Source organism: Contarinia nasturtii, unplaced genomic scaffold (assembly GCF_009176525.2).
Source record: "Contarinia nasturtii isolate CC-2019 unplaced genomic scaffold, AAFC_CNas_1.1 Cnas_scaffold_350, whole genome shotgun sequence".
In the NCBI taxonomy this organism is placed as follows: domain Eukaryota; kingdom Metazoa; phylum Arthropoda; class Insecta; order Diptera; family Cecidomyiidae; genus Contarinia; species Contarinia nasturtii.
In genome coordinates this window covers 4,673,088-4,688,825 of record NW_022197705.1, presented here as the reverse complement: position 1 = coordinate 4,688,825, position 15,738 = coordinate 4,673,088, and the positions used below count along the sequence as shown (strand labels likewise).

Genomic DNA, 15,738 nt, shown 5'->3' with positions numbered 1-15,738 from the left:
TTTAATACACATTGTTTAGTTACGAATTGTGACTTTTCGAGCTGCAAAATATTGCAGCTGTGTGCTCTCTTTCCCTCTCTCTCTCTCGATTTATTTAGCACCAACTACAAACATGTAATGGTTTTTGTGAAAATGTGTTCAGGCTTTTTGTTCGGTTAATCGAAAAGGAGACAAAGTGAGAGAGAGAGAGAGAGAGAGAGAGAGAGAGAAAGAGACTGACAAGAGTCTGAATTGTGGTTTTTACCATGAATTGAACAAAACGATGACTGTATTTCTGGAAATGAATGGATTTAAATGTTAATATCGACATCTCAATTTGTTATTTCAAGCACATTTCTCTCGAAAAATACCCTTCAGCCAATCGATTTGATTTTCTCTCGGGCGAAACCCATTCGTCGAATGCATAATTTTAAATATGATTGCAATAAATTTTCCAACAGCGAATATATACGCTGCTAATTTGAGTCGTCCCCACCAAACAACAGACTTCCCACATGATGTATTTTTTCATGATTATAGTTCAGTTTATTGTTATTGTTGTTGTAAGTCATACACTACAATTGTAGTCTAATTGTAATTTAAAAAGCAAAAAAAAAAAATAACAAAAAAAATAAACATAAAATATCAAATGCAAATGCACACCGATGGTTGGAAATGGATGAAACACAGCGAAAACACATTTCGTTTCACATTTTCAAGCAGTCGATGTGCACAGCTGCTCGCTCTTATCAACAAGCTCCGCCACTCTTTCTAAAAAAAATTAATTGAAAAATACAATTTTGAATTCAAATTGTACAAACGACGAGTTGTACGCGTTGTGTACAATGTAATTCTATTTGAGAAAGAAAATGAATAGACAAATAACACACTCATTCGATTTATGTTTTTTTTGTGCTTAAAATTATTGTTAGGAAATTAGATTTATCCAACTGAAATGTTATAACACTGAACTTTGAATTGAAACAATAACAAAAACCGTTTGCTTTGTTCGAAAAATGCCATAGAGATGGTATTATTGTAAGTACTTTTACAATGAAAATCAAACATATGCTGCAGATACTCTTGACACTTTTATCACTATGAGCCATGGAGATCGGATGGTAATACTCAGAAAAATTTGCCCTTTTCACCTCCAAATTAGTACCGATCCCCTGAAACTTTTTTTGCATTTTAAGCCCTACTGTCCGTGTAATAAACAGCATTTAGTAGACTTTAAATGCTTGGCTTTCGGAAGCTGTGTTCAGGCATTGTTAAACGATATGTTCCATGAATTCAAAGGGCGAATTTACAGCACAAATTCACTAGAAATGAATGTGTTAGAACTTTTAATATGGATAAAATAAATGATGAAATAATATAACTTAAGTTAAAATTGAACAGCACAGACACAAACACTCACGATTATTAAGTGGATAATAAATACCAGGAAATTAAATTTAATCTCTAGAAACATGAATAACTGAATTAATAATAGAAAATGGTGCAAAGATAATTTTGAAGTGAAATCGATAAAATTTATCTTATTGAATAAAAATGAGAAAGACGAAGTTTTTCCTGAAGTTTTATTGAAAATATTTCAACCCCTCACCAGTGCTTGTATCCATAAAACATCGACACGAACAAACTCGTTCGCATTAGAAAACTTGAGCCGGTCAAGAATTCTGCTACCACATCGAAAAGCATGAGTTCAACAACTAAATAGGTGGGTAAGTATCATGCTGGTACTGTTGCTTGCTTGTTTCAGAACAGATAATTTATTGAAAACACTGATTTCGATCGCTACAATTTTCACTTTTATTTCAAACAAAACTTATAACCAGCTTATTCAATACAGTAGCATGGAACTTTTTCTACGCCACACACAAAAACTGAAAAATTTATTTTACTTTGTTTTTATCTAAATGTTAGTGTGTATATAAAATAAAAGAAAAAAAATTATTTAATAATTAATTTGATTTCAATACTTTCGAAAAATTCGCTTGAATACTCCCACTTCTAGCGAATTGCGCTCTTACAAAAGAATATAAACGATTTTTTCAATAACATTTTGTGTTTAAACCACCCAAAAAAACAGAAACAAATTATCGAATACTTTTAAACTGACTATTAATAAAATTATTACAAATAAAATTACTAGGATATTGTGTTTCGTTTCTCATTTCTCCATCTCTTTCTCTCATAAAAAATCCAAAATAAGTGTAATTTCAAGAAAACTGTTTGTTAGGTATTTCGCTAAAGTGATTTGTTCGATTGTTTTCTAATGGTTCGACCAATGAATGACTTCGTTCATAAGCGACAATTTTGCGTTCTTCAACCATTGGCGTTGGTTTCGTTTGGTTCATATGATTTGTTTGACTCTCTGGCTCTTCTGGTATCGAATCACGGCGTTCGTCATCCTACATCGGAAAAATGATAACTAATATTAGAACGGTTTCCATTTATTTAGTTCATATTCGTTTGTCTTATTATTCTCACAATATTTTGATTTTGGATTTTTTATATAGACTTTGAAATTACATAGCTCGAGAAAGTCTTATATTGATTCTTCTCTTGCTCCCGGATGAAACTATTATTAACAGATAAATGCAAACGATTCATGATTTTCAAATATAAATTTCAATGATTATATTCTTGGATGTGTTTTTTACATTCCTCGGAGAGATTGAGTGAGGCGCACATTTATTATATGTACGTCTCGTATCGAATCAACTGGGGAAATGGGTAATGCACAAATGTGAATCGAAATGGTAACGACCCCAAAATGACTGCAATATACATTCGTTATTTCTTTTTGTCTTATTCTCTATGCATGCATCAGATGCAATACAACTGTGCTCTATTTCGCAATGAAACGATTAATACACAGCAGCAGCAACAGCAGCTGTAGAAGCATCATATGCAAATTTCAATGCAATTCACATCATTGTGCTTAGCTATTGATATGTTCGAGCAATTTTAGTCATGGGATTTTGCCTTAACACCACTTTGAATATTTGGATAATTTTTTTTCTTTTCTATTGTTGACAAAACACAATCAAAGTGTATTAGTTACTCAAGCAACATTCCCCTAATGATATCAAATTCAATGCTAATTCTGTTATTTCAATCCGTATGAAAATGATGAATCTTAATTTATTTGGTACTTGTGAAAATGAATGAATATTAAGTACGAAGATAGCATAGTCGGGTCTTATTAGTCGAAAAGTGTGAGTATTCATAGAGTGTGTTAGTTACCGCATCAAAATTAATTGCTGTTGTCATCGGCTCGTCCGCCGGAATCATCTGCAATTGTGCTCGGCTACGGTATTTGAAACGATCATATCGCACAAAATTCGATTCAACTCCCTGTTATTAGTCACACAAATTTGCCACAAAAGACATCACAAAAAATAATAATCAGTTTAGTTAGAGAAAAATTAACACACAATTTAATTCACTTGTTATTTATTTTCGATAGCAATTTATTGTCCAAAAATAGATAATGCTCGTTTTATTTTTAGTAACACTTGTCACATTGTTGCAAATTTTAAAATAATTCCCCTGATATGACAACAGATTATTGAATGATACAAAAATGAAAACATTTTACACTAAATGTGTCACCAGAAGGTGTAAATAATGCCAGTCGTCCAAATGACTTTGAGATTTTCAAATAATCAGGTGATAAATGCAAACACAATGGTGTTTATCGAATGTTTATTACCTCTAAGACGGGATCACTTGGGATTTGTAATGATTTCGGACTGCTAAGATTGAGCTTTGGAGCCGAGTCGGCACGATAACGATTTAAAGATTGATTTGATGTTCGATCTGTTCGGCTGGCCACTGATGTATTTGATGTTTTATGATTTATTTCCAATGCTGATCGTAATAAATCTACTTTTGATGCACTTCCACCGGTTCGATTTCGGCCGTATTCAATGTTGTAGCTACTGCGACGTTGCGACAAATGCTCATGAATATCCGCCTACGGAGAATGTAAATAATCATTGACATGTTTCGCTTCAATAAAATTCAGTATGTTAACACACAGGGACTGATTTCATAAAACAAACACTCGTGTTTATTTATTTTCTTCATTGAAAATTGCGTATCTGTACAAAGAGATCAGTCAAAAACTAAAAATGTCTCGCAACAAAAGAAATTAATTTGATTCACCTTCTAATAATTCTTTGATATAGAAAAAAGTCGTCAGATTTGTTGTGAGTCAATTCTGTGTAAACTACTTCGAAATTAATTGCTCAACAAGTACATTACATTATTATTTATTGTGTAAATAAAGTGATTAAGAGTTCTCTTTGTTTAAAACATCAACAACAATATTTTATGGCCATTTTATCATGATAATAGTCTACCATACAGCTACTCTATTTTCGAAAGAATTTCCAGTATTTTAAATATACACGTAAGTATATGATTGGGAATGATTTAGTACGATGTTGATGTATTCGAAAATATATGCACCATAAACTATGTGTTTAACATATACGATTATGGCGTTGATTGTATATTTTTGTGTATTTACTTTAATTTGAATGATAATTTGTTCCGTAGTACGGAATACGTACACGATATTATATTAGATGGGCCTCGTAATTTTTTTTCATTGGTGGTTGTTTTATCGCGAAGGAAAAAAATGAAATATAGAGTGGCCGCGTGTATAGATTTGGTGCCGTTTGGGTGGCGCCAACTCGTTCATTTGTTTGAATAGACGAAATTTGTGTTGTACATTTTTTTAAAAATAAAGGTGTCATGAAACCAGCTACTGAATTGAAGATAAAAATTTACAACACAATTGAATCAACATTTTTCTAAAAATGTTTTAATGTACGTCCTCAAGAAAAAAAGAAAAGGATGAAAATGTCTCATTTTAGACCTAAAAAAACGGAGTCAAACTTAGAATATAATTCTAAAACCAACCTTTGATCCTCGTGGCAACGATGCCAAACTTCCGATTTGATTGTATTTCACCCATAAACTGAGTCGCTCTTGTGACATAGATGTTCCCTGATCGCGTGTTTTTGGTTCGGTGAGCTTGTCTGCTTCGCCATTTTCGGCCGGTTCATCGTCCTTTTCATCGATCATATCGAATTTCTTCAAGTACGCCAAATGTAGCCCATAATACAAAACACCACCAACAACGGCCATCAATCCCATATATCGGAATGCTTCTCTAGTGCCGACATTTCCAATAAGAAAACCACCAAAGAACGAACCACTGCCACGACCCAAACTGAAATGAGCCATTCCCAATACACCGATCAATGTGGCCAAAAGACCTTTTGGCGCTAGTATTGCACAATAAGTAGCAGCCGCAACCCACATCAAATGGCACGATAGCGATTCCATCGCTTCGAATGGGAAACACCACCATGCATCTCTGTGGATAAAAGACAATATTCACGATAAGTTTCCGTTCTTTTCAATTTTTTTGCAACATTTTTCAAAAGAAGAAAGGAAAAATGTGTTTTACTCACTCGATAAATGAATATCCGACAAGTCGAGCAGCGTGTGAAAAGAATGCGACGATGATTAAATTAACATGACCAAAGGCTCGTGTGATTTTCTCCGCACTGTACAAAAATGGAATGCTGCTAACCGTACCGACAGTTATAGTGATGCCAAGCAAATAATTTGGTGCGCCCAATTCTTTGAGATACAGGAATAAAAAGCTTTCAATAAAGCCCCAAAAGTTACCGAGGAAAAAGAGGAACAAAATGAATGTCATCACATGTGGCAATTTCAATAAGTTGAATAGATCCCGGAATACATTGTCGGCCGGTAGTTTTTCGCCAATTGGCATTAGGATAACAGTAATTGTTGATATAATTAGTAGAATGTCGTATGTGTAAAATGCTGCCGAATAGTCAGTGTAACCTAGGCCGCGTGATGTTTGATCGATCAGTAAACCGGTAATCGGTGAAAAAATGGCCATGCCAAAACTTGAAAACAAACGCTCTCGACCAAAATCACCGCCATATTTTTCAATCATTGTCAAGGCAATTGGATCCATTATCGTTACACCTGTCAATGTTTAATTATTTGGATTATTTCAAAATGTTTCATTTTATTCTTTAATTTGTCACAACTCACCAGCTGATAACATGGTTGTGGCCAAAAACCTCAAAAAGAAGTAAATCCAAAATACGCTGTCATCACTTTCAATGTAATCGGGACTGTTGAAGTAAAAAAGGATTATTTAAGTAAGAAATAGTGGGATAGGTAGACATTAAGGTGGGTCAATTTTTTTAAAGGGACAATATAAAATGACCTGGGGTGGCTATGAGTACTACATAGCAAGAGAAAACATTCTGTATCATTACTTTTTCTAAAGTCATCCATCCTGTCCAGGGAGCCGGATTTGAAAAAATTCTCGATTTTGGCCAAAATGTGACATATTTTCTGATGAAAATTTGTAAAAAAAATTGAAAATAATTCTGTTAAAGTATTTAAAAAATGACTGCTCTATATTCAATTTTTATCGCAGAATCGAGTGGGAGCATTTTCAAGCGTACGAACGTCATTTTTTTCAAAATAATCCAAATTTTTCGATATTTCCGGATACCATATATGATTGAACAACATTGAGTCCATATGGCTTTGAATAGTGTTGTCATTTTGAAAAATGGTGAAACATTTCATGATCGATTCATTGAAAACTTTCATTTTTTTTTCCAGAGTATTGCTCAGCACTGCTGCTATCTACAGCATATTAAAGTATCTTGCTGAGAATGCGTCGTCCGTCGCATGCCAAGGTACGTAGCAGTTTTTACATCACAGCGAACAACAATACATGCATTGTTCTCAATACAAACGTTTGAATGTTTTGAGTCACATAATCGTGAAGAGAACAATGCACGTATTCTTGTTCGCTGTGATGTATAAACTGCTACGTACATGCGACGGACGACGCATTCTCAGCAAGATATTTTAATATGCTGTGGATGGCAGTAGCGCTGAGCAATACTCTGTTTTTTTTCACCTTTTTCAAATAAAATCACACTTTTGCGACCTTTCCTCAGTCGGTGAAAGCTTGAAAATGCTCTCATTCAATTCTGCGATAAAAATTGAATATAGAGCAGTCATTTTTTAAATACTTTAACAGAATTATTTACAAATTTTTACAAATTTTCAGTAGAAAATATTTCACATTTTAGCCAAAATCGAGATTTATTCAAACTCGGCTCCCCGGACAGTATGATGGATCACTTCAGAAAAAGTAATGATACAGAATGTTTCCTCTTGGTATGTAGTACTCATAGCCACCCGAGGCCATTTGATATTCTCACTTTAAAAAAAATTGACCCACCCTAGTACGAGGGTTGCTCCATAATTTTTTTTAAAAACATATATAACACAGTTGTTTTTTGTCGAAAATGGTTTTATTGTTTTTCAAAATATTCCCCGAGATGATCGATACACTTTTGCATTCGATGAAACCATTTGTCATAGCATTCGTGCCACTCCGAAACTGATATCTCCAAAACGTGTGTTTTGAACGCTTCAACTGCTTCTTCTGGTGTCGAAAATCGTTGACCACGTAGTTTTTTCTTCACGCTTGGGAACAAAAAAAAGTCATTGGGTGCCAGGTCAGGACTGTACGGTGGATGACCCATCAGTTCGATGTTTTGACCGGTCAAAAATCGAGTAGTTTGAAAAGATGTGTGAGAGCTCGCATTATCGTGATGAAGAATTATTTTGCGACGGTGGTTGTTTTTTCTTATTTCACCAAACACTTCGGGCAAACAAATGGTGGTATACCAATCAGAATTGACGGTCTTACGATCCTCTAGTGGAACGGTTGCCACATGACCACTTCTCCCGAAAAAACAGGCGACCATTCGCTTCGAAGTGCTTCTTGCTCGAACAACTTTCGTTGGGTTATCTTCATTTTGGAAGACCCATACAGTCGACTGCTGTTTCGTTTCGGGCTCATAGGCATATATCCACGATTCGTCACCAGTGACGATTTTATTAACGTCTTTTGAAGCACCACGATTGAATTTCTTGAGCATTTCTTTACACCAACTCACACGAGCCATTTTTTGTTCATCGGTCAATTTATGTGGGATCCAACGAGAGCAAATCTTTTTTACGGCTAAATGTTCATGCAAAATTGTATGTATGCTGTGGGATGAAATGCCCAAAGATGCCTCAATCTCACGGTAGGTCACATGACGATCTTCCATAATCAGTTTTCTGACAGCATCGATGTTTTGTGGCACAACAGCCGATTTTGGACGACCTGTATGAAACTCGTCTTTGAGCGAACTACGACCGCAACGGAATTCTCGGTACCAGTTATAAATTGTCTGAAGGGTTGGTGCTTCATTGCCAAAGGCCAAATGAAGTCGATCGAAACACTGTTGTTGAGATAATTTACTTCGAAAATCGTAGTAAATCATTTTACGAAAATCTTCACGTGTAAAATTCATTTTTTTGTTGAGTCGCAGTTTACCAGTCACTGTAAACAATACAAATAGCGTTCGTACGACAAAAGGTTCAGGGCACGAATACATACCAAAACATCAAACTTTACGAATATGACAATGGTTTACATCGGGCAACACTATAAGTACCATTTTAAAAAAAATTATGGAGCAACCTACGTAGACATAGAGTCATAGACACCACTTACGGACACATCTCGGGGCCACCATGTCTAAACGCACATTCTTGAACCATACAATCGGCCGCCAACTCATTCAAACGATTATTACTGATGCCGGACATATTTGTTAATACAACCAAACCGCCACATCGTAGATCACCTTCTTCAAGTTCAGTCACATTTACAAAATTGTCCCAGAGCAATTTTTCACCGAATCTGGTTTTGAAGTCAGTCACCGTTTCGTTATCGTCTTGTTCGACAACAATACCAAGATTTTCTTTTGGAGGACCAAGATACGGATGCAGGTCAAGTAGAAAATGTGCCGCATCATCTGCATCTGCTAGCACCCAACCTCCTTCTTCTTCACTCGTTACATTTTGATTCTCAAGCGTTTCATTTAGTTTACTCGTCGTCGCTGCAAATAATTTTTTTTTAATTATTATTTCAAGATCATTCTTAATCAGAAACGGTTTTTCAGAGCAAAATATTAGAAGCCGAAGGTTCTAACATCATAATGTCATCAATTTTGTCATCATCCTCTAATTGTGAGGAACAGTCTCTTTGTTCATAATTTTTTTTAACATTAAAACGATGTATCTTTATTATGTAAAACTCACTCGGCGGTTCTGTAGTTGATGAGTACGTTGTTGTTGATGAATAATGACCTTTGATGTCTTTATGCTTATGTTTGCTCAAATGGAAGTTAAGATCGTCAATGTCTCCATTATCTTCTGTAACCGGTGGTCGCATCGGGCTTTTTGTTGGCGGTGCAATTATTTCAATTTTCGGATTTTGTTCGAGCAATAAACAATGATCTAAACACTGATCAACAACAATATCAATTCCTTCCTCTTCTGGACACTCGCGACTTGGACATGGTGACCACCAGACCTATAAGGGAGATAAAATGGCTTTTAAAAGTGTTCATCGGTATTTTTAAGCCGATTTATTTCGCATCTTTACCTCAACAGCGTTTGTCATCGGATGCTTCATGACATAAGCTTTCGGCACAGCACCGGGTATTTCTTGTTGTGGTATCATCATCAATGAATGATGAAAAACTGCATTTAGCAGTAAACTCATAACTACGACTGGTTTGTACTTGCCAAACTTATCCACCAAAAAACCTATTCAAATATATATTTTTATCAGTTTTAAATGTGAAATGAATATTTTCTATGGAAAACATGCGAATGAAATACTTTTGCAAAACAAAATGACACATCATGATGTAAAGTGAGGCACTTAATCGCGCCATTTCCCGTATCGATATAATCGCACTGAAATAGCGACGGCAGAAAACGATTGAAGTAAATACTAGAGAGAGAGAGACATGGTTGCTGTTTAAAGCGGAACGAACTTGAAATAACCATTTTGAACTTATCAATTCATTTACTTAAAGTATGTGACAAATAAGAAGAAAAAAAAAACAGACAAAACAATGCCAATCTTCATTTTGAACGGTAGCCATTTTTTTTTTCATTCGTCACTACGTAATAAGCTTCTCTGTGTAATTAATTTTATAGACCGTAAACAATCTACGACAAAAGGTCGTTAACACATTCTTCGCTCATTGGATATTGTTTTCTTACCGAAATATCTACGCATTACATCCCGTCCGATATATCTTACTTGCTATCAGTGTGATTATCAAAAAGGCGGCGAAAAACATGTCGCGAAAATTCGGATTGACGAAACTGCTGTGCTATTTCGGACAAAAAAATATTTGCACCGTCTTATAAATCATTCATTTCTATTCCGAGTTGATTTGTGAGTGTGCGCATGTTATAATTTCTACCCGCTTTTAATTGTTTATGAAGGTAGTTGTTTGTATTAGGAATGCCATATTTATTAAAAAGACTTTCTGGGAAATTCTATTGGATTTTGGATTAACCATTATATGATGATCATGGGATGAATTATTAGGATCATGGATTCCATAACATAATCGATATAGAAAACGCAAATCATCTTGTCTGCGATTACGATTAACAATAAAAATAACAGATAATACAGACGATACTTTGTAACAATACTCTTTTTCATGATATTAAATGTAAAAAAAAAATTGGAAAATAATATTGAAATAAAAAAGAAAACATTACCTGTAAGCGGAGGGCTTAAAAACGTCGTAAACGGCAGTGCTAAATAAATTATGGCGATTTCTTCAATTGTTAAGCCTATACTTTGCATGTGAATTGTTAGATATGGTAGAAGTGATGATGTAGCTGAAATCAGATTAAAAAACAAAGAGAGAGAAAAAAATGTTTATTTTTTCGATAATTTTTTTTTGATATTAGGCGTAAGATTTTGTCGGCGACATGATTGTTGACTTAGATAAAATTAAAAAATGGAAAACCTTCCAAATAAAAGCTCATTGTTTTTCAATTCAAAAGATGGTTCCATATAAATGCCAAATGAAAAACGGAGACAATTTCAAATGATTGCCTCGGTGTTATTCGGTAGCAAAACGAAAATTCAAATGACAATTATGAAGCCAATGATAAACACCAATAAATTTTATTTGAAATTCAATCGAATGATGTGGTTTTATCACGTACAACAAACACGTTTTGATCTCGTGAATCTCATCCAGAATTTATTAATATTCGAATTCGAATGCAAATCTTATCCAGCTTAGATAATAAAAATCGCTGTTTAAACCTCAGTTGACGCTGTGATTGTGCCAATACAGCCACACTGCGTCAAATTCATATCAAAATCTCTAGCAAAAAGATTTTGACAGATTGGGTTTGTTTTCGGGAGAGAAAAAAAAAATCCACATCAGTAGCTGGCATCATGAAAACCACAAATTTGAATTGTATTAGTACACAGTATCGAATTTTATGACACAATATTATGTTCATTATCAAGAACATAAGAGTACGTGGTTTCATCAGGCAGCAAATGGGTAGGCAACCAACGAATGCGTGTATATATAGATTCAAATGGTCAATGTAACGAATGTTGGTCACTTGTTGTCAGTTTTGAGACATACACACAACCAAAAACGACGGCTTTACATTAACAATAAAAGTTAATACGGCCACAAATGCACGATTTAGAAAGAAAGAGTCAAATGTATGTCACTTAAAATTAAGTAGATACATCTCATACGAATTTATTAAGTGATTCGAGAGGTTTGTGTAATAGTCGCATATCTACTTATCTACGCATCTATTTGTTATTGTTGTTGTTCAAGTTGCCTACAGTGTCCACAATATTCTGCCGTACACAAGGTTAAATCGACACAAGTCAAATAAAATACACATTATTTGCGAATGAAAATTGAACGATCGTCGTTCTTCGCCCGTTTGCCCATCGTCTACATCCTTTTCGGTCAAATAGTTTTGTTGTTGATCTGTATGTGCATTGGTTGCACTTTGTATATGTACACGCTCGCTTTATTATCAATTTGATCATTTTATCGGACAAAATAAAAGAGTACACGTTGCAGACACGTGGTTTGCGCCTGCATTTATGAATTTTCTATTTTTAGGTATGAAATTAATAAGAAATAACTGAGTTCCATTTCACATATATTGTTATAGATCATACATCGTATGTTTTGTTTGTTTTGGAGCATCATACAAACATAATAACTTTGACATCGACCTAAAAACAAAACTCAACATATCTAATTCAGTTTCCTCAATAAAATGCGTTGTAATGATATACACATGAGCATATTTTCGGACGGTTTGAAATGAACGTGTGTTCCAGTTGAGAAATCGTCTGTTTTTGTGCGAAGCGTCTGTCTTGGCACTGCAGTTTGTCGCATGATTGAACAGCAGAACACAAACATACACACAAGCGCGCGCGCTTCGTACATATGTGGTTATGCATTATGGCGATTTTGTAAATCGAAATCGTAGAAGTGTACAAGTGCAAGTACAAATCATCATCTCGACGACAATAAAATCTAATCGTGGTCTCAATTTCATACATCCCATCATTTCATATTCGTTGAATGCGAACAAACAAACGCAAATTAATCGTTGACACTCTATTCAATGCATTCGCAATGGCACCAGATCTTTGGTGTAATTCTGTTTCTTTTTTTTTTGCTCGTTTAGTTGTGGCTCTCGCAGCACTTGTCATTATTCAATTTTTATCTTGCCTAGTTAGACGAAGATTCACCGCATTATCTGTTGTGATTATTATGAAATTGGAGCATCGCTTGGTATTTGTACAGCGAGATAGATCGGCAGGGAGTCGAAAGAGTAATGAGCATTTCAATATTGCTTCTTTTCAAAGTGAGCCATTGTTTGATGCACTTTTTATTTCAATACTTCATACTTTCGACAGTTATCTAATCTAGACAAAATAAAAACCATGGTGAAAAATTATTCCATTACAATCGAAGTCACAACAAGGTGCGTATACATGTCTACCTGAACAATGATAACACACGATCTCTCAATGAATTGACCTGTGTATTACAAATATTGATAATAATAAATTCAACACAACAACCAACGCTGAGATATGGCAACCGATTCGTTATCGATTCGGTTTGAATTCAAAACAAAATATATCGGAAAAAAGGCACATCGATCGTAAGAAATTTTGGAAACTTGAGAACATTCGTCAGTAAATACGTAATTCGGACTCATCAAATGCGCAGCAACAATCAACGAGGCATTTTTTTCTTTTCGAAATTTGGATATGTTAGTTGTGTGGTATCATTTATGTTTATCTCGGTGCCATTATTTGAAAAATCTCTGGAAAAATCCACTGTTTACATTTTCTGCACACAACTTCTGTTCAATCAATCCATTATATTATATTTTTGATTTTTGTATGGGGAAATATTCCATGTATTTTAACTCAATATATAAACCAAATCCATCGAAATTCAATCTGAAGAAAGTGAAGTGTAAAGGTTTATCACGAATGTGATAACGAATTAAAATTTATTGCATTCGACGAAAATAACAATTTTCCAATGAAATCAGACGAAAAAAAGTGAACATCGATATGTACAAGACAACAAAATTATAATCTAATCAGGCGAAAGAGAGAAAAGTGTCGTCAAGTTCAATATGAAAGCGTCTGATATTTTTTTTATGTACTCAGCCAATTCTCAAATGTTGCAAAATCTTTTTCAAAGAAATCAAACAGAAAATCTACTATTTGATTGAAATTGTTTTAATCTTTTGAATCTATTTGGTGTCACTATTTACAAAACAAATTGAAAGAGTCCAAGCGAATAAATAAGTGTTAATTCAACATTATTATAATAAAATAAAATAAAATAAAAAAGAAATTATTTTGCCAATAAATACGGATGGAACAACAAAGATGTGTTGGACAACTTAACAAAAGAATATTAACTGACTATTTTCAGCCAAATGGGATAATAAACTGAATTAAAAAACAATAAATTATGTCACACAGCAAGCACAACATAATAACAACATCCCATCTCTCGGACATATTGCACGTCGATTTGCATGTAGTTGTCAGAGCGAGAGAGAGGCATTCGAATCATGTTGGACAAGTGTGAATGGTTGTACTTCAATTTAATACACGCCAATTACAAACATTACTCTTTTTTTGGAAATAATTCGAAAGAATGTCCAACAGATGATATATGAAGCACTTCGAAACGTGCACTTTGACAAAATGGAAAATTTCAATAGCAATCTGTTCGAAACCGGAAATATTTCACTATAACATATTTCAAAATGCCAATTTTTGATGTCCAATATTGTGCTGAAAGGCGGACAAAAAAATATTGTTGTAAAAATCTATATTTTTTAGATAGGCTTCAAGCTGAGCCATTCGCAATCATCTATTTTGATGAATAAATTGTGGTAAATTCAAAGGAATTTCAATTTTGCTATATTTTCGGGAGTTTTCATCACCGACGTACTTTTTAAGCCATTTCACGTTGACAATTTTATGGAACCATTGGATGGGAAAAAAGAATAAAAACTGCTCGTCGTCAAAATTAAATTTTGATTATTGAATATATTAATATTTTTGTCTTTAAATCTTTTTTCTGCATACCTCCATACATAACGAATAATGTAATTTTCAGCATAATTAGGTTGGAATTAATGCCATGACGCTGACAGAATTCGCTAAATTTTGTAAGTTCAGGCTTTTCAATTTCGTCCTCTGTTGATATTTCTTTTTCCTTAAGTTTTGTTGTTTCCTCTATTTTTTCCTCCCCCATGTTGCTAGCCAAAAATTTGTTGTTTCTAAAATCAAGTCACTATTCCAAATCTTCCTCGTCAAAACTGATCACGGTATTTACACTTTCTTTTCTTCACTTTGTGTTTATATGTAGTGTGTTATTGTTTTTTTTTACCGAAATCGAAAAAAAAATCAGCGTTTCAACGCTGATAATGCCAGTATTCAGTTGTACACCGTCTTTTCCATTCGACTATTATTAAAGTAATTTATCAATAAAATTCCATTAAAACATTCAAAATATAGCATGCGCGCGCGCAAAGGAGTGAATACAAGAAAAATGTCCGAATAAAATGATGAATCCGAAATAGAGCGAGAACGAGACTAAACTGAACAAAGTGCTTTTTAATGCGATGACGTCGTAAAATTTCAATTTGTTTCCAACGCTTCTATTTGCTGGATCTCGGATCACTTGGCTTTGCGAAATTGGATCACGGTTCGTTGATTAAGAATATTTGAATAAAACTTTTTGCCAACTTTAATTTCAACCAACTGAATTTAGTTCCGATGCTTTGCGAAGTAGAACAATTTAAATTAAAAAAAAAACGATTCTTTTAAGTAACTGGACGGATGTGTCTAGGAAATTTGATCAAAAACACTTCCTTCTTCTATTTTATTCACAATGTTGATTTTTGCTATCTATTTTCAGAACGTATTTTTCTCGATTTATTCGCCAAATTTCTAATTGGACGACGTGTGCGACACAAATCGATGTATGAATGTAAAAATGATGAGCCGAATAAAAGATCTTGCGCTGATGGTGTCTCACAAAATACTGATTGTGATCGTTCAAAGTTGATTTGTAAAAATTGTAGGCCCCGGCTTTGTTTCGTGCTTTAAATCAATTTGCTCGAATGAAAGGCGACAAAATAATGATTGCAGATTCTGTCGCTCACACATAAACGGTAAAACATTATCTACTCGAC

The 15,738-nt window shown here is 34.2% G+C and overlaps 1 protein-coding gene across 2 annotated transcripts; it reads right to left on the bottom strand.

Moving 5' to 3' along the window:
* Positions 1-1,770: 1,770 nt before the first annotated feature.
* On the bottom strand, positions 1,771-15,738 carry LOC116338090. Of its 2 annotated transcripts, XM_031763149.1 has the most exons (11): positions 14,627-15,737; positions 10,717-10,839; positions 9,575-9,738; positions 9,229-9,502; positions 8,639-9,026; positions 6,094-6,176; positions 5,478-6,024; positions 4,921-5,380; positions 3,704-3,967; positions 3,235-3,345; positions 1,771-2,396 (listed from the first exon to the last, which is right to left on the bottom strand). In XM_031763149.1, exons 1-11 carry the CDS (start codon positions 14,793-14,795, stop codon positions 2,205-2,207), a joined length of 2,775 nt encoding a protein of 924 aa, XP_031619009.1. In that variant the 5' UTR covers positions 14,796-15,737; the 3' UTR covers positions 1,771-2,204. The 2 variants fall into 2 exon arrangements, with proteins under 2 accessions (XP_031619009.1, XP_031619011.1); XM_031763151.1 differs by lacking the exon at positions 3,235-3,345 and having other exon boundaries at positions 14,627-15,738.

Bases quoted from the DNA above. Each gene is read 5' to 3' on its own strand.
- LOC116338090 (XM_031763149.1), bottom strand. From the start codon at position 14,795: ATGGGGGAGGAAAAAATAGAGGAAACAACAAAACTTAAGGAAAAAGAA. The intron at 9,503-9,574 runs GTAAAGATGCGA...TCTCCCTTATAG, and splicing joins CGATGACAAACGCTGTTGAG to GTCTGGTGGTCACCATGTCC. The intron at 9,027-9,228 runs GTGAGTTTTACA...AATTATTTGCAG, and splicing joins ATCAACTACAGAACCGCCGA to CGACGACGAGTAAACTAAAT.